At 59.9% G+C, this 18,218-nt stretch overlaps 1 protein-coding gene across 7 annotated transcripts in view; it reads left to right on the top strand.

The window, feature by feature from the left end:
- The window catches only part of HDAC7 (histone deacetylase 7), an 89,293-nt gene that overhangs the window by 62,992 nt on the left and 8,083 nt on the right, over positions 1-18,218 (top strand). For 5 of the 7 annotated variants that reach the window (XM_082332587.1, XM_082332590.1, XM_082332586.1 and 2 more), the window contains exons 2-11: positions 9,317-9,513; positions 11,192-11,282; positions 13,380-13,491; positions 13,983-14,098; positions 14,266-14,388; positions 14,899-15,008; positions 15,436-15,552; positions 15,775-15,973; positions 16,857-17,065; positions 17,372-17,581. In XM_082332587.1, coding sequence (XP_082188713.1) covers positions 9,317-9,513; positions 11,192-11,282; positions 13,380-13,491; positions 13,983-14,098; positions 14,266-14,388; positions 14,899-15,008; positions 15,436-15,552; positions 15,775-15,973; positions 16,857-17,065; positions 17,372-17,581 — 1,484 coding nt within the window. Of the gene's footprint in view, positions 1-785; positions 1,054-9,316; positions 9,514-11,191; positions 11,283-13,379; positions 13,492-13,982; positions 14,099-14,265; positions 14,389-14,898; positions 15,009-15,435; positions 15,553-15,774; positions 15,974-16,856; positions 17,066-17,371; positions 17,582-18,218 lie in introns of those variants that run through there. The other 2 variants (XM_082332592.1, XM_082332589.1) reach the window with 2 other exon arrangements.

Raw genomic sequence — 18,218 nt, forward strand, 5'->3', positions numbered from 1 at the left:
GGTGCGAGACGAAGCAGGTTGTAGGTTTGAGCCAAGGGGATGGAGGCATCGCTCCGTGCCGTGCCCGCGAGGCGCTCCGTGCCGCGGCGCGATGCTCCCAACAGCGGCTTTGTGCGTGCAGGGGGCGGCAGCAGCGAGGACCCCCCTGCAGCGGCCCCCGGACGGGCTGCGGGCAGCAGCATGGTGCAGGGCAGAGGTGCCGATGAGCCCATCGGCATGCTGTCCAAACCGGTTGGGAACGCTCTCCTCCGCTTATGCAAACGGTTGGTAATTGAGGAGAGGTTCGTATAATCGTTTGATCTCTCCTCTGCTTCCCTTGGCACGGAGGCCGCATCCTCTCGTGCTGATGTAATCAAAGCCGGCGCGGGAAGACGAGGCGTCCTGCGCCGAGAGGGTGCTCGCTCGCTTCCCGGGAGCGCTTGGCTGCGTCCGCGGGGCTGCTGCGCAGCTCTGCCTCTGTTGGCATCTACCTGCTTGGAGAACAGAGACCCGGAGGAGCTTATCTTGCCAGGAGCGGTGCTAAAGCCTCTCTCCAAAGATCTGTGTTGGCCGTAAGCAGGGAGATGATGCTGAGGCTCTAGACTGCACTGTTGCCGCTTGCCAGAAGCCTGGTCGAGGGAGAGATGGGGCTGTTGGAAGACACCAAGCTGTTCCAGTTCAGGCAGAGCAGGGCTACTTGCTTGCCTGGAGCTGCTGCCTATCACCCGTGTTCGTCGTTGCCTGGGGGCCTTGGCAATATTTAAGCTTTCAGGAGCACACTGCAAACTCTCGCCCCTTCTCCGGCTGCTGTGTCTGCAAGGAGAGGACATGGGCGGTGAAGATGCGTAGCAGCCCTCCGTGGGGTGCGTCTGCAGGGCTGGTGGGGCAGGAGGAGCGGTGGAGCTTGGCGTCAGCCCGCTGCGGAGAAAGGCTTCGGGCGAGGACCGGGAGGAACAGCACTGCCTCTCCATCGCCTGACTCGGGATAGCACGATGTGCGGGGCTACGCCGACCTGCCGCTGGCGGCTCTCGAGCAGGGAGTAGCCAGCAGACCCCGTCCGGGCTGCGCGACCAGGTGAGGGTGGTCGGAGGGGAAGGAATCCAGCGGGGTGGGCTCCGCTATGGGGGATGTTTCCCTTCTGGGAAGGGAGGACTTTTCCTGAATCTCGGGAGTTTCCATGAGCAGAAGCTGCCTACGCTGTTCTGGGGAGCACGAGGTGCCGCCAGGCAACCTTGGCTTTCCTTCAACAGAGCCCTTTGGTCATGAATTTCCCTCTGTTTTGGAGGAAATGGCGGTTGTTGCGAGGTTTCCTGGGGATACCTTGCACTCCTCCGCACAGCATCCTCCCCCGGGGGCCTTGTGCTGCTATTTGGGATGGGGTTTGCGACCGGTGCGAGTGGGAAGATGCAACTGCTGGCAGGAAATGACTGCCAGAGGTTTCCAGCTGTGCCAGAGCCGTGGCGGGGATGGAGCCCACTTGCCGTCCCTCCGGCCCCATGTCCCGGCTGCGGTTGCAGGAGATGAGCTCTCCGGTCCCACCTTGCACCTTACGCTGCCCACGCGCAAACCCTGTGGCTCAGGGACTTGATTCTTCTGCAAAGAAACTGGTAAAAACGCTCTTTATTTACTTACTTGCTTTAGACGTGCGCAAGTACATATACCTGCCCGTGTAGGCATGGCTGATGGTGCCATGTATCAGGGCACGACCGAGGAACAGCCGGCAGGGACGGGGATCGTAAGCACCTATTTGTGAAACCGCAGCCGCTGCGTTGCCTGCCTGTGGCGTGATTCAATCCTGCCCGTGCCCAGCTCTTTCTGTGCCTTAGTACCTGTGTGTCCCTGTGACCGAACAATCTCAGATTTAGACTCGAAACCTATCGCCAGGTTTTGCTGTGCAGGTTTTGCCTCTGCACGTTCATGGTTGGGTGCTTTGAAGGCTTTAAGAACTCATCCCTGGGAGAGGGGCAGCATCCAGGGAGCTCAGCCCCTGGCACGTTTGCAAGTTGGACCAGCTTGGCCCTGCAGGCAGAACGCTTTCAAGGCCAATCTGAACATGCGGATTTGAGAGCACGTGGAAAACCTGCCTTGAAACAGGCACCTGAACACACCTGGGTGGATCTGCTCGCCCCACCGACCGCATCCGCGGGGCAGACCTGGCCCAGCGAGGAGGGGGCTCGCTGTCCGGGGAGCGCGCAGGCACCCCTATTTCCACTGCGGATACAGCTGGACCGCTGCCATCAATGTTTTATTTAGTCCTGAAGCATTCGCTATACCTCTTCCTTTGGTAGTGGAGTCCTGCCTTCTGCTCTGCATGGACGCTGTGGGAACGCATAGCGTGGTCCCATGTCTCTGATGAGCTTGGGTGGGAACACTGATATTGGGGTGTGGGTTGAAACACGGAGCATGAAAAATAGCAGCGGATCCAGGTATGAAGCTTTTTGCTCCGTGTCCCTGTAGCGCCGGCTGGCCTCGGTGCGCCATGAGATTTTTGGGTCCCGAAGTCATGAGTTTCAAAACGTAACTACGCACATTTGTGGGGAGAAAATTCCAGGGAGGGCTATTAAATGTCTGACTCAAAGGTCACGAGCCACAAATAGCCAGCGAGAGTAATCAGGGGAAGTATCTCGCCCTGATCCGCTTCCCGAGGCCTGATGTGGATCTCATTTACAGGCTCAAACAGAGTATTTTCTGATTTATGTGCTTGAAATACCTAAATAATGTGCTTCACTCACAGGTGTATGCACATAGTCTGGGTGGTTTCAGGTGCGTTGCTTTTAATCCTGGTTCATGACTTTGGTTGCGGAAGGGGTTTTGCGATGCACGTGCCTCTGCCAAGCTTTAATCATCGTCTGTCTCAATTTTTTTTTTTTTTTTTTCTTCTGGAAACTTTCTGCAGAAGAAAGTTTGCAAGAATCAGAGTAGAAAAATAGGGTTTTACCCTTGGGGGAAAACTCTCGGGGGCTTTTCATAGAGAAACATCAGCCTCTTCTTGTTTTGGAGCAGGAATTTGATGTCTGGTAGGGAGGAGAGGGATCCACCCACATCTGGCCGATTCATAAAGCCCTTGAAACTCCCAGTTAACATGCTCCATAAAGAGTTATCAGAACTTGGCAACCGACCGCTCCAAACATTACATCTTCCCCGAGCATCATCTGTTCTCTTATGGCTCATGCGGGACGCTGCGTACGGCCTCTCCGCTCGGGGACAGCTGCGGCGGCACAGGGCTTTCCCCGGAGCTGCCTTCCCCGGCGCTGCGCGGCGGCTCCCCTGCGCTCCCCCGGCAGCCGCCCGGCGAGGCGAGGAAGGAGGAAAATGCCCCAAACCCTCAGATTTCGCGGGGTCCTGCGAGGAGGCCCCCCGGGGACGCGCAAGCAGATGGAGGTAGGGGAGCCGAGGGGCGCGTGGAGCACCGGCTCGGGGTTCCCGCTGTCCCCCCGGGAGCTGCGAGACCCGAGGGCAGTGCCTGTGCCCCTGCTGCTGGTGCAGCTGGGCAGAGGTACCGGGGTGATGCTGGTTTTTGTCATTTTTTGCTGGTCTTTGAGGGGAGCATAGTGTTTGGTCCCATAATTAAAACCAGCATCTTGGTGCATACACCTCCGGAGCCAGGGTGAGGTTATGCGAGGTACCCCGACTCCGGGATTTCCTATTTCTCGAGTTCTGGCTTTGTGATCTTAATGTTATTTCAACATAGTCCTTTTTGTGTGGTTTCTCATTTAAGTGTTTTTAATTTGAACGAATTCCCTCCAGCTAATTTTTGTTACTTGTGCGTGGCTCTGAAGAAGACCTTTTCCTTTTATTAAAGAATGTTTTTAATCACACGCATTCTTCAACCCAGCTGAACTCTGAACCTTTCACAGCTAATCAACATAAGATGGAAAACGATTTTTTAAAAAAAAACACACCCTGCCTTTAGCTGCTGCTCAGCCTCAGACAAAGCTTTTCGCCGTGTGCGATCGCCTTGCGGGCAGCGCTGGCACACGGCAGGGCTGCACCGCGCCGCAAAACCCGGCAGCCTGCCTTCATGGCAGGCAGGGCTGAAGGCAGGGATGCACGGAAAGGCGTAGCTCGGATGCGACTGGTTTGCTCCTTCATAATCTGCCTGCCCTGGTTCCTTTGCTTCTTGCTTTATTTCCCTCTTATGTAAGTGCAGCTCGTCGCTGACGGCTGATCTCGCCTCTTTAAAAATATCAGGAAATGCCAAAGCAAAGATTTCCGCACTGCTTTTTTGCGGGGGGCTGTCTGTCTGTCTGTCCGGGAGCAGCAGCGTGACCAGTGATTTCCCCTTTGGGGAGCGAGCGACACAAGCGCCGGATTACCGCCACCGGCCTGGGAAACTCACTGGCACCAGATTTCACCCCGGCCAAAAGCTTAGCAGGAGTCCGAGAGGCGCTTGAGCGTTTGCAAAGCGGGGAGCCCGTCGCCGTCTGCACGCTCGCTCCGCGGCTCTCCCCACCTCGCCGGTGAGCGCGCCGGCCCTTGGAGCGCCTCGGCTGTTTTCCCTGCACCGTGCCGTGCCGGCAGCCTGGAAAATGCTGGTAACCCATGCTGGGTTGTTGAGCACAGAGCTTGCATTCATGCTCGTACCGCCGAAGGCTTTCCCAGGGCACGCCGGGGAGAGACTCTGTGCCGAAGCTCCGCTCGCTGTGTTGCAATCTCCCCTTCCCGTGGAGGAAGGGTGGAGCTGCAGCAGCTGCTACCTGCCCAGGTGCGGAGCGGTTTGTGCAATGGGCTCTGCAGCCCTGGGCAGTCGCCTCCGCCCGCCGGCACCGCGGCGCGGTTCGCCTCGGCTTTCTCCCAGCGCGCTGGCATAGCGGCGTGTTTTCCTCCCGGTGACCTGGCTGCACGAGGTGACCCAGAAAAACAAAGCGCTTGGTGCCGCAGCGATGCAGCGGCCTGGGTGCTTCTGCTTTACTGCTGGGCAACGTGGTGCAAGCAGGGACAAGGCAGCAAGTGATCCCTGCGGCCGCCTTCACCCCGCGTCCAGGCTGCTGCTGCCTTGCTTCACACCCCAGATACATCCTGAGTTGTTTGGGCTGAGCAGAGAAGCTTTGCAGTTAATGGTTTATTCGGCAGAAGCAGGGAGGAGAGGGATGTCTGCAAAGAGGCTGAGTTTTGCTGCGTTTTAATGGCAGGGTCATGCGCAAAGCCATTTGCCCTGCGAGTGCTGCCCTGGTCCCGCTGCGCTGCTGCTGGTGACATGGTGGCTGCTGAGCCCCTGCCAGCCCCGGCGCTCGGGTGAAGACGAGCTTGCCACCAGCGCCGGCCTTCCCGTGCGAATGTTCTTGCGAACTAAAAATAATTCACAAAAATGTTGGCAGCCGGACATCCAGCCGGGAGAGGAGCCTGTCCCAGAAACCTTCCGCCTCTTCCCTGGGTGGGTGCTCCCAGCTCACTTCTCCCTGTCCCGGCACTCGGTCCTGCTCCTGGCCACACGGCTGAGGAGGGAAGGATGATGGATTCGGCCCCCTGAGGCTGCACGGGGCCAGCGGAGCATCCCGGTCTCAGCCCGTGCATCCCGGTCCCAGCCCCTCTGTGGCCACGGGTCGTGGTGCTGGTGGCTTGCGATGGTCCACTAGGAACCGGCAGGACCCGGGCTGGCTTGGGGAAAGGGGCAGACCCCCCAGGAGCTGTCATGGGGCCGTGCTTTTGGCCTTCTTCGGGTGAGGGGAAGAGGAGGAGCTGCTCGCCTGGCTGCCTGCCCCCTGAATCATGTGTGAGCATCGGAGGCTGCCGGGGAGGGGAGTTGTTTACTGTAACTCTTGGCGGAGGTCCCGGCATGAAACCCCAAATGAATTCAAGCTGCAGCGGGAGTTCACGGCTGAAACAAACAGCTCCCAGGGCAGGGAGGGCTTTGCGAAGGGGTCCGGAGCTGCTGGAGCCTGGGCTGGAGCAGGAGGGACGCGGGGCATCCCTGGGGAGCTGCCACGCGCCGGAGGGGTCCCAGCGTGGGGACGGTGGCCGGGGCTCCTGCCCAGGGGCTGGGCTGCTCTCCCGGTGCCCCTGCCCCCAGCCGGTCTTCGTCCCTCGCCTCCCTGGCACTCGGCATGTAAAGCGTCGCATTTCTGAGCTCTGAAAAACCGCCCTGACTTTTGTGGCTTTAGCCCGTGCTGGCCAGGTGCGAAGCTGTAAGTCGGGGCTTTGCACAGGCTGGGACGCCTGTGTCACCCTGAGGCACTTCAGGCCAGTCCGTGCTCCCGTGGTACCTCTTTTCCAACCCATCTTCCCTCTCTCCCACCTCTTGAACAGCTCCGTTTTGCCTAAACATCCCCAGCCGAGCAGGGCCCGGCGCAGCGGGGTGCTCCGTGCGCCGTCGACGTGCGGAGCTGGGGGCCGTGGCGGGAGGAGGGTCTGCGCAGCCTCTGCCGCCGGCCGCTCTCCCTGGCTCTGGTGCCTTTTGGCCGTGGGGATGCTCGACAGCCTTTTTCCTGGCTCTGGGCGAGCGGTGAGGAGTTGTTTTTCTGGCTGCTGGCCGCTGGCCTGCCCGTCCTCCCTCTCCCCCAGCACATGCGTTCCCTCCCACTTCTCTTCCGCTGCTTCGGAGTTTGTTTTTAAAAAGACTAAAACAAATGAGGTAGAGAGATTCCCAGAGACCCCGCCAGTGCCTTCCCCCTCGGCTCTGTGCCGCTGCCTCTGTCTCCCCCTCCGTCCCCGGAGGTGCCTGTGGTTGCCCTCAAGGCTTTCGCGCCCCTTTTTGCCCCGGGGAGATGCTGAGGATGCTGCTGCTGGGGCGGTGAGAACAAGGCTGCTGCTGCTGAGCGTTGGCCGGTGGGAGCTCCCCGCGGGCAGTTTTAGGATCGCAAGGCTGTGACAGCTCTTCTCTGGATGCCATCAGCTCCGAGGATGGAGGCTGTGGTTTGGTGGGCTGGCCCCTTCCTCCTCGTACCCCCACTTTCCCCTCCAAACGGTGCTTCTGCATGTAAGCAGCCCTTCTCAGTGTCTCAAAGCCGGTCGCGATGGCTGTGGTCCCCCAGTGCATTTCCCAGCTCCTGCCCCTTTATGGTATACAGCAGGACAGTGACATTTGGCTGGAGGGGACCGAGGGATGGCTGAGCTTCAGCAAGTTCCTGCAGATAGACAGCATCACGTGGCGGGGATTTGGCTCGGCTGGGAGCTGTCAGAAGTCCCCGTTTCCCATCCTGAGATTTGCTTGTTACAGTCTGTCCTTGTCTGGCTGCCAGCAGCGCGTCCCGTCGGGTAGCACTACGCACACCGTGCCGCTGCCTCCCTTCAGCCGTCCTCCTGCCGAGCATCCCCGAGGGGCTTGGCCAGCGCCCGTCCCGCTGGCATCCTCCTCCTCCTCCTCGCTGGGAGGTGGGAACACACAGGAGCTGAGAAGCAGGAGGTGACAGCCCAGCTTATCGCTTGCATCCTTCAAAATCACGGGTGTTTAGCAAGATCCGAGGCCCTTTGGGGATTGCTGAAGCTGGGAGGTTTCTGGAACAGCAGGCAGGTATGGCCTCCCAGGGCGCCGGTGCTGGCACCGTGCTGCAAGGAGACGCGACCAAGCGCTGCAGCCTCTTGGGTAGCGCTGGGGTGAATTACCAGCCCCACGGAGGACACCAGCCTTTTCGGGACCCCTGGCTTCTTGCAGGTGTTGAAGGGCACCTGGAGAGAAGGCTTGGGGTCTTCTCGCTTAGGGTAACTTCACTTGGAGTCTTGTTCGCTCATAAAAATGCAGCTGAAAGGTGCTCATTGCTTTTGCTGTGCCTGACCCTCAAAGGGGGCCGTGGGGCTCACCCTGCCCATCTCGTGGCATCGCGCCTTGTCCAGCCCCGAGGCCTTGGTGATAACGGAGCAGAGGAGCTCAGCGGCTTTTGGGCTGCGGCTGTTAATCTTCCTCAACCTTCCTATCATGCCGGTTACGGTGGGGCAGGCAGGGTGTAGTAATTAGAGCCAATTAGCCAGAGACAAATTAAATCCCAGGCAGTTATCAGCGAGGTGGAGAGAGAACGGGATAAACCCTGCAGTGGGGTTTCTTGGGAACATCAGGTCCTTCTCCAACATGGCCCGAGGTTGGGGATGTTTCTGTCCTGGAGAACTGAGCTGGTGCCGAGAAGTGTTTGCCCTGGACCGGCGGGAGTTTTCCTGCCTGGGCCACGCAGGAAAGCCAGAGCTGGCCCCATTTCAGCAGGGCCGTGCACCCCCTCGTCTGCACGGATGTGTGCCTGTGGTTATTAACAGTCCCTGGGCCCTCCTTGGGTGAACGCTCTCGTGCTCCCTTGCCTTGCAGGGAGGCGTGGGCCGGGGCAGGAGTTTGCCGGGTTTCCCCCTGGAAGAGCTGTGTAAATGCTGTTACGGGGCAGGAGCCTGCGGAGGTTTCTCCTGCAACGTTGCAGTCATCAGCGCAAGCTCCCCGATACCATTGAGGCTGAGGTTTGAACAGCGCAGGGTGTGGTTCTCTGTCTATAAAATAACATTTGCATTTGATTTTTTTTTTTTTTTTTAATTGAAACTGCTTTTGGAAAACAATTAGCTCTCAGGCTGCAGCGGCCTTGGCCCTGCGTCCTGCAAGAGCATCCCCCTTGCAGCGTCTCTTCGTGCTGAATTTCCTGCCCGCCTGCCTGTTTCCAGCTTCCCCTGCGCTGCAACGCCCCTGGCGAAGCACGAACCTGCAGTGGCCGCGGCTGCCTTGCTGCGTTTGGTTTGTGGGACGCCCCGGGGCTTGTCCGTGCGTCCTTCAGTTGCTGTCGTGCTTGCTCATCCCCTTTCTGCCCGCGCCTGGCCGGCTCGCTGCCTTCTGGCTGTGGTGTTTGGAGCATCCCGCCGCAGGGATGCAGGAGGAGCACCGCGGCTGCGGGCATCCCGCGGCTGCGTGGCTCTTCTGCAGGTTCGTCTTCTGTTTGTTGCAGCTGGAAGCGACCAGCTCTGCTTTGCCCTGGCCCGTGGCACGTGCAGGAGAAATTAAGCAAGGCTTTAGGAGCTGGTTGGTGAAAATCCCCTGCCACCGTGGGTGCTCCAACGCTCTGTGTAATTGGGACTGTTTTAGGCGTTCCCAGGAGGGTGGGGGGTTCGCCACGCAGGGAGGCTGTGCATCCAGGCAGGGCGGGAGCGTCTTAAGTTTGCAAAGCAGTTCTCAGCCGTGGTATCAGGGCGAGGTGCCTGCAGCACCTTGGAGGTTCTCCAAGGGTGTATGATTTACAGGATTTTTTGCCCGATGATGGAGGAGGCTTTTGCAGGCAGTAGATGGTGCGTAGCAAGCCCTTCTCAATGGCAGGACGTGTTCGTGCCCACCCGTGCATTGGAGTATACCCCAGCCTCAATCTGCTGCTTTCCCTACCTAGCAGGGTGGTCTGAGCCGGACAGGGACTGAGCTGTGCCCCGCTTTGTGTCTCAACAGCTGCTGTGAACCCGTGCACCTCCCCACGGGTGCCCCAGACCGCCCCCATGGACCTGCGTATCGGGCAGCGCGTCGTCAAGCCCGGCTCCGACACCACCTTGCTGGCCCTGAAGCACACGCAGCAGCTGCAGCACCAGCTCTTCCTCGCCAGCCTGCACCAGCAGCAAGTGGAGCAGCTCGCCCACCAGCACGTGAGGGTACGGGCACCCCGGGGTGCAGGGGGGGGACCTGCACCCACTTTTGGTAGCAGCTGGGTGAGGACTGGGCACTTCAAAGAATTGATTTTGCCCCCAAAGCACGTAGCTCATGGCACCACGTGTGTCTGCCAGCAGTGCCCTGTGTCGGGGCTGGCTTTGTCCGAGTTCCCGTCTCTGGCAGGGATTAAGAGGAAGAGGCTGGAAATCCCAACCCCAAAATAACCTTCCCAGGTGAATTCCTTCTTTCCCCTGAGGCGGAGAGTCTGTAGTGCTTTTTAGCCAGCCCGGAGACCTCTCTGACGCAAGGAGGCCAGTTAGGCAGTCAGGTGGGGGGGTTCGTGTCTTACTTTCAGGCCAAATCTCCGTCCTGCCAAGGCCGGCGGGAGGGCTGGGGCCTCCTGGGATGTGCGAAGCAGGGAAATGTTTTCAGCTGCATACCATGTGTGCTGAGCGAGGAGCCAGAGCGACTGGACAGGATGCCTGGTGTCTGTGATCTGCCACTCCGCTTGGCCACCGCTGTTTCTCTGCCCTAAAGGCACGGTTTACTCACTTTACAAACTAATTTGCTTTTCTGGGAAGTCTTCACTGAAATTCTCTAGTGTCACCCAGAATAGCACCCCTGCCCTGCACAGCCTCTGCTGCCAGACCCTGCATTGTCCCACAATTACAGCAAGATTGAGCTTGGATGGTTCCTCTGGAGGCCCCCGCTGAGAGCAGGGCCAGCTTCAGAGGCAGGGCAGGTTGCGGAGGACCACGGCCAGGCGAGCTGTGACCATCTCTACGCACAGAGATCCCCCCCTGCGTGTCCCGGTCGCAGGGCTGCACCGTGCTCGTGGCAGGCATCAGTTCCATATATCCAGATGGGATTTCCCTTGTGGTACATCTGTCCCATTGCTGCTCCTCCTTTTGCTGTGCTCCTCGGAGGACCCTGGCTCCATCTGCTCCGTGACCCCCTTTGGGTGGTGGAAGATGCAGTTGTACCCCCGCTCCTCTGGACTAAGCAAGCCCAGCCTCATCCGCTTCTCTCACGTCCCGTGTGCCTTGCCCCTCAGCACCCGCCCTGCTCTCAGGCTCACTGGTCCCAGTACCCTTGTCTGGAAGCCCTGGGGGAATCACACGGAGGCTTTCTGGGAGAGGCTGAGCGTCAGCTTGGTCCACACAAGGAGAGTTTGAGATGCTGCTGCCGCCACGACTGATGGGTGCTTAGAGGCATTTGTGCAGACGTGATGCTTTCTGACCTCCCTGGGAAATGGGATCATCTCTGAAAACCTCAGCTCTGGAAAACACCAAGATCCAACCTTTTAAGACTAGTATAATTGGGGGTTTTTTTTCCCCTTTTAGTCAACTCTGATTTTTATTTTTTGTTGTATTACAACATGCCCTAGCTACAGATATGTCAAAACACCATGAAAGGCAGCAAGTTGAAACAGACTGGTTTGAGTTTTACGATGTCCCTGGGGAGAGCGTCTCTGGAGACAAAGATGCGTCCGGTTTGCTGTGATGAAACAACTTAACACGTTCTTGTCGGCCAGGGCTTCCAAAATTGACATAACGGACCGTTTCAGACATGCTCCGCCACCGTGTACTCGTGCCTTGGGCTTGGGGCGGGGGTAAGAGGGCTCCGGTCTGCGCTGGGCGAGGCTGGGGTCTCCTGGTGCTGATGTCCCTCTCCTTGCAGGTGACCATGGAGTCCCCGCACCGTGAAGCCGAGCCTGGGCAACAGGAGCAGGAGCTGCGGCAGATCCTCAACAAGGACAAGAGCAAGAGAAGTAAGAGCCTCCGTGTGTCTGCTGGCACGTGGCACCGGGCACCGCGTCCCTGCCCGAGGAGCCGTGTCCCCGAGACTGGGGGCTCGGCTCACAGAGGGAGTGAGATCAGAGTGGCTTTTAGAAGGGGGCTCAGCAGGTGATTCTGCCCTTATCCAGACCGAGCTCTGCCTTCTCTTGCTCTAAAGGCGTGTGATAGATCCATGCCGCTGAGCATCTCTGTCCTGTGCATCGAACTGCGCCGTGCTCTGTGCCTGCCTGGGGCCAAGAGAACAGCTTGGTGTCCGCGGGGAAGTCCGGCCCTTCTGAGCAGCAAGCAGCGATGCCAGCAGGTTGCACTTAGCAGCTGGCAAGAGATATTTTTTTTTTGGCCCCGGCCTGGCTGGTGTTTGTCCTTCATATCCTTCCTAGCGATGCCAACCAGGAGGTCACAACAGATCTCCAGATCTCCCTACGGCCGCTGCAGCGGTGCTGCCCAAGCTGACGGTGCTTGCGACTGCACTGGGCAGGGCGTGAATTTGCCTCTTGAACTTGCAAGCCCCAGGCTGGAGCACCCGTGGCAGTGGGGAGAGGTTAGTGGGTCCCCCCACGCTGGGCAGGAAGGTTTGCAAGCCCGGTCCGGCTGCGATCTCCCTGCGCCATCTAGTGCCAGTGGCCGCAGGGAGCTCGCAGGGAGCTTGCTCTGAGCTTTTGGATGTGCAGAGCTCTGCATCACAACCCAAAAATGCAGCTGCAGCATGCATCGGCTGCACTGCGCCCGTGCCAGTGTCCGTGAGCCTACTGTCCACCTGCCCGTCCAGTCTGAGCTCTGTCGGGATGCTGGTATTTTCCCTTGCTCCCGCGTGGCTGCGGAGCACAGGCTTCTCCGCCACGGTGCACGGGGTTGATGGGGCTAATTGCAATGCTGAAAACGCAGCGCCTGCCCTTTCCGTGCCGTTCCTGAGCAAACAGCTCCTGCGAACGCAGTCAGCTCGGCATGGCTGAGCGTGACAGCCTACACACAGCCCCTTTGTGCAATCCGGGAGTTAATCATACAAATTAATTAAGTAACTTGTGCTCGGAGGTGCTGAATGCTGGCACAGAAGCGTGGAGCATCCCCGTTGTAACCACAGAGTGTTCCTGCTGGAACGGATGGATGGGGCTATGGCCTGGCATGGGTGGGAGCATGGGAACGGGCCCTAGTCCGAGGTGAGAAACCACACGGGAGGCTCACGGCAGCCAGGGACTGGCGATTGCAGCACCCTGCAGCAGTCAGACCTCTGCGTGGGGGTGTTGCACCACCGCGGTGGAGCCAGGTGTTGCACGTGGGTCGCTGCTGTTTGTTTGCCAGCGGGTTGCGGTAAGTCTCATGCTCTTCTGGAAGAGCGCAGCTCCCTCAGGAGATTCGGGAGCCTCAAAGCTATCCCCTGACCTGTTTGGAGGTGCTTTCTTTTTCTTGCTGTCTCTCATGCAAGCTGTCCCCGTTTTGGGGGGCAGAGTATGGCTGCGTGGGGGGCTGAGGTGCCGGACAGGCTGAGCTGTACACCATCAACTGGAAGTTACCAGCGCGTAACGCAGGCTCAAAGAGCCCCGGGGCACAGTGTCTCTGGAGAGGCTTCAGAAGGATCCCGTGCACCCGTGGGAGTTTTGTCACTGCTGTACGAGCCCCGTTGCGCTTTCATGCCCTCTTTATTCCGTGGGTGTCAGCTTATACCTGCTTGTCTCTGGCTCGGATGAAGCAGACAGATCCGCAGCTGAGACTCGCCTCTGGCGATGCTCTGCCTCTCACCAGCCGCGCTCCCAGTGCTCAACGAGGCGCACGCACGAAGATCAGGCTCCTGACTTGATGTGGGAGAGCTGAGGGTGGGACGGGGACGCTTCCCTGACCCTCTGGGCAGGTCCGGCTGCCCCGGCTGGCCCTTCTCTCCCTGAGCCAACCTTGACCTGAGAACTGCACCAAGCATCTCCACAGGGTTTTCTCAGTGTCTCTTGCTTGTAGGGGGTCTCCAGCCGTCCTGGCATTACTTGTGGAGCCGTGGGGCCACGCTGGTGTCTGCAGGGATCCCTTACAGTGCTGTGTTGGCTCTCAGCCCTGTGTGGTCACTGCTGGTCTTTCTGCAGGTGCTGTGGCCAGCACAGTGGTGAAGCAGAAGCTGGCTGAGGTCATCCTGAAGAAGCAGCAGGCAGCTTTGGAGAGGACCAGCAACCCCAACCCTTCAGCCATGCCGTACAGGTAAAACAAGGGCATCCTCTGGCCTGCCCCGAGCAGGACATCTGCTCGGGACCCAAAAAAGGTGGCTGTTTATCTTGGGCGAGATCTCGCCGTTATCTTCTGCTTTCTGGTCTTTAGAGATGTTGTTTAGCTAACGTCTGTTGGGCGAGGTGGCTTGGTTCTGTGTTAAGTGCTTGCAGGAGGTGGATGAAGCTCCTGCATTGTTTTCCCTGACCTTGTCGGACTTTGATGGCTCGTCCCACTCCTGACCCAAGAAGTACTGTCAGGCTTCTTGTCTTTTGTCCCAAGACAAGGCAACACCAGCAGCTGGATCCCTTCTATAGGTGCTTGTGGTAGTGGACAGGACAAGTCTTTCTGGCCACTGGCAGAGCTAGCACACGCCCAGGAAAGGCAAATACCCCCTGGGCCACCCTTGCGTTGGAGGGCGTAGCGTGGGTGGCACGTGGCTGCCAACTGGGAAGGGTCTCTGACAAGGTGGCCTCTCCCCGTAGGTCTCTGGAACCGCTGGATCCCGAGGGCCCTTCCCCTCCTGTGCTCAGCACCTTCCTGCCCCCTGTCCCCAGCACTTCTCTTGACCCCCCGGAGCATTTTCCGCTGCGGAAGACAGGTAAGGCCTTGGGGATAATGCCATCTCCCTCCCGCCGTGATGCCCTCGCAGCCCGCGCGCGGGGGATGGCTGGAGCTGAGAAGCGGGGTGGCCTGGCCCCACGAAGCCAGTCCAGCCTCGCCCCTGTCGGCAGCGGGGCCGGGACTAACCACCTTGTCTGCTCGCAGCGTCTGAGCCCAATCTGAAGGTGCGTTGCAAGCCCAGGAAGTGCCTTGACCGACGCAAGAATCCCCTGACGCGGAAGGAGAGCGCTCCCCCCTCCCTGAAGAGGCGGCCGCCCGAGGCGATCGGTGAGGGCTTTGCCAGGACAATGATACCTCAGGGATCTGGAGGGACCTCGGGGCCAGGCTGGAGCAGCTACGGTCTGCCCAGGGCCCCGCGCCACATCTGCTTGAGGGTCATGTCTTCAGGGCTTGGCACATTGTGGGTGCCCTCCTCGGGGCACAGCCCATGGAGGGAGCTCTCTGCCATGATGGTGCGGGGATAGATGAGCCAGGAAAAGATGTTGCTGCAGCTGTACCCTGCTGCTTTTTGGGCCCAGGATGGACCTAGAAGGCTGAAAGGGTTCAAGGCCCCGAGCAAACGTGGCTGGTCAGGCTTCCTCGCTGTGGCGGGGTGCCTCCCATGCGGGCAGGGCAGCTCCGTCTCCACTGTGCCGCGCAGTCAAAGGGAGGTTTGGCCCTCGGAGGGCGGTGGGCAGCTGTTAGAGGGTGGGAGGGCTATGAAGGGCTGGGGCAGGGGCTGTGAAGCCTACATCTGGGTGCTTGTGCCCATCACCCCCGTTTCTCTTCCTTGTGCAGACTCCTCCCCGAGCAGTAGCAGCACCCCCGTGTCCGGCTGCAGCTCTCCCAACGACAGCCTCCCCGCCGAGCACGGAGCCCTCCCTGCTGCCTCCGGCATGGCCCACGAGGTGAGCTCCGACGGCCTCGCAGCCAGAGGTCTTGTGGGTTGGGGCTTCCTGACCCCAGGGCTGGGTGCCCTGATCTCCCACTCCCGTCCTAGGCTCAGGCAAAGGTAGCATCCACCCCCGGGGACCCCAGCCCTGAATCCCGCTGCCCAGGAACTGCCCTTAGCCCTGCTCTCCCTACACGGTGGGATCTTCTGTCTGGCCCAGCGCTGCTCCTGACACACTGCCCTCCTTGGCAGTGTGCATTTCTTGTCTCCTAGTGTATGTGCTCTCCCCACTGGGCCCTAATGTCCCTTGCCCTGGCCCGAGGCGTTCCTCCAGGCAGCTGGGGCTCAGCCGCCCTCTTCTGCTGCCCGTGCCCAAGCTGCTTGTCCCACGCTGAGCTCTGCCTCTGCCAGAGCAGGAGACTAATGAATTGTGTTTGGTGCAGACACCCCTGGCCCAGCGCCTGATGATGCAGGAGAGCTCACTGGCCCAGTTTGCCCTGCAGAGTGCAGCCTCCCTTCCGGCCATCACGCTGGGATTGCCGGCTACCACTAGCGCCAGGGTAGGTAGCCAGGTTGTAGGTAGCCCTAGAACTGGGCAGAGTCCCCGGGGGGCGGGGAAGCCCTTTCCTTTGGGCCTGAGGTTCCTGGGGTAATGCCGGGCGTGCAGCGGCTCTGAGTATCCACAGCCGCTGCCTGCGGGCACTGGGCACGGCAAGGATACGCCATCCCCTTGCCGTGTGCGTCCTGGTGGGTGGCTAACCCACTCCTCCTCCTCTCTGCAGGGAGAGGCAGATCGCCGCCCGCTCTCCAGCCTGGCACACCGGGTGCCCGTGCTGAACGGACCTGTCCTCACGGGCACGCACTCGCCCATGTTCATACCAGCTGGCTTGGAGCAGCACGAGGCTGGGAGTCCCTTATCCACTCGGCTCCAGCCCGTCATCATCCTCGAGCCCTCGGTCACCCACACTCCGCTGGTGGCGGGTAAGTGTTGAGCTCGGTGACAGGCACTGAGGCTGTGTCAGCGCTGGCAGGGCTCAGCGTGGAGCTTTGCTCAGGGCGGGCAGGTTTTTTGGGTGCTGGGAAAGCCCAGTGGCCTTGATTTTTCCATTACTCTTCTGTGAGCTGGGGCCAAGGGAATGGAGGATGTTGCCCCTGCAAGCGTGTCCTTGCCATGGATGAAACCAGAGTTCTGCATGCACCATGGCCCCAACGGTGCAGAGAGCGCCGTCGCTTTGGCTCTTCCCTCCAGCTGCCCCTTGCCCGGCCCGAGCTGGGCTGGGCTGGAGCCGCTCACCTTTCCTGCAGCCCAGAAGCCCCCCTCCAAGGGGTCTTTCCTGCCTCTTCCTAGGCTCTTGTGCCAGCACATTTCACCACAGGCCCTGCATTGAGCAGGGCAGCTCAGACGTCCTGGCTTTGCCTCTAGCTGCCTTATTCCCCCCAGCCCCTCTAGGTAATCCGCTCTAATTGTAGCAGAAGGAGAACTGGCTCCTTCATGCTGGTTCCTGGCTCCATCTCTCCCTGCCCTGTGATACCTGCAGCAAAGGAAGCTTCTCCCGTTGAGGATGAAGCTGAGGGGGGGACTGAGATGATTGAGGTCAGCCAGATCCTGTCCCCAGACCCCTGTGGGCTGTGTGATGCCAAAGCGATGGGGACAGAAGGAGGGGAGCCAGAAAGACACAGCCCATCCATCCTGGCCTACCAGATACTGGGCTCCAGCACTGGATCAATGTCATTTTTAGGGCTGTCTGGAGATAGTCTGCATGGGTGCAGACAGCACTGCTGCTCGCCGTGCCCAGCTCTGCAGGGTGGCACGTCTGCCCAGCAGACCATGCCACCCCTCACCTCTCCTTCGTCTCCCCTGCAGTGCCAGGTCTGGGAACCGTCCCCTTCTCCTTCGCCCCCTCACTCATCTCGGCAGAGCGCCTGTCGCTCCCAGGCCACCATAAACCGCTGGGCAGGACCCGCTCGGAGCCCCTGCCCCAGAACCCCAAGGCCATCCAGCAGCAACTGGTGTACCAGCAGCATCACACCCAGTTCCTGGAGAGACTCAAGCAACAGACGCATCTGGGCAAGGTAAGTCACGGAGGCCCAGCCCAGGCGTGTAGGAGGTAATGGGAGACAGATGCTAGAAGGGTGCAAGATGGCAACCCTGCGTGCTGGGCAGTGAGGACCAGGTGTCCAGGGCCAAGGCAGAGGCACTTGCGAGATGCTGCCTTGCCCAGACTTGTAGCAGCAAGCTGAGGGTACCTGCTCAGCTTCCCTGGCTCCCACATCCATCGTGCTCCTGCCCCGAGATGCCCTGCCACCCCCCATGACCTCCTCAGCCTGGCCTGTCCCCTGCCACCTCTCCATGCTCATTTGTGACCTCTCCAACCACAGCGCATGGCTAAATCCAGCGAGAAGCCCCGTCTGCGGCAGATCCCCTCCTCCGAGGACATGGAAGCTGAGGGGACGCTCCCAGAGGCCGGGGCCGAGAGCGGCGACGCAGCGAGGGCACGCGTGGAGCCCGCACGGCCGGGCAGCAGCGTGAAGGAGCCCGAGAGGACACAGAAGATGATGCAGCCGCAAGAGGAGCTTGTCCTACAGCCGGTACCCAAGGGCTGGCAGGGATGGGAGAGCCCTGGGGCGGGGTGTGGGCTGCCGGCCTGAAGCAGCCCTCTCTCTTCTGGGCACAAGGAGCCCATGGGGAAAAGGGACGATGGCTTCTCTGGCTGTCTCAAGCTTCATGGAGCCCTTGGGGTGGTTTGAAGCTTTCATAGAGGCTCAGGAGTGGGCTGTAAGAGGTGGAGTTCCCAGCCTTGTCCCTGTCTCCAGTCGTAGCTTAATTGCTTTGAGCATTAGTCCTGTGCAGGCAGCGTGCAGAGATCCCTGCCCTGCGATTTGGAGCAATTTTTAATTCATTCCTTGGTGTCTCCTATTTGAGGCTTTGCACAAACCCAGCAAAGCTGGGAAGATCCAGATCAGACTCTGGGAGCCACCTCCGTAAAGGGGTGCTGTGTGGGTAAGGACACAGGCACCACGTCTGTGCCTTCCTTCAGCCTGGAGCAGTTTGCTAGGACAGGGACAAGAGCTGCAGCCACCCCTGGTGTCAGCAAGGCTGGGTATCGTCCCCGGATTGCTGGGTATGGTCCCCAGATTGCCTGCCTTGCAGCAGGGCTGCCAGCACTGCGGGGCTGAGCCAGCAGAGAGCAGCAGATGCTGCGTGACGTGTCCCAGCTCCTGCAAA

Source organism: Platalea leucorodia (assembly GCF_965183815.1).
Source record: "Platalea leucorodia genome assembly, chromosome: 23".
NCBI lineage: Eukaryota > Metazoa > Chordata > Aves > Pelecaniformes > Threskiornithidae > Platalea > Platalea leucorodia.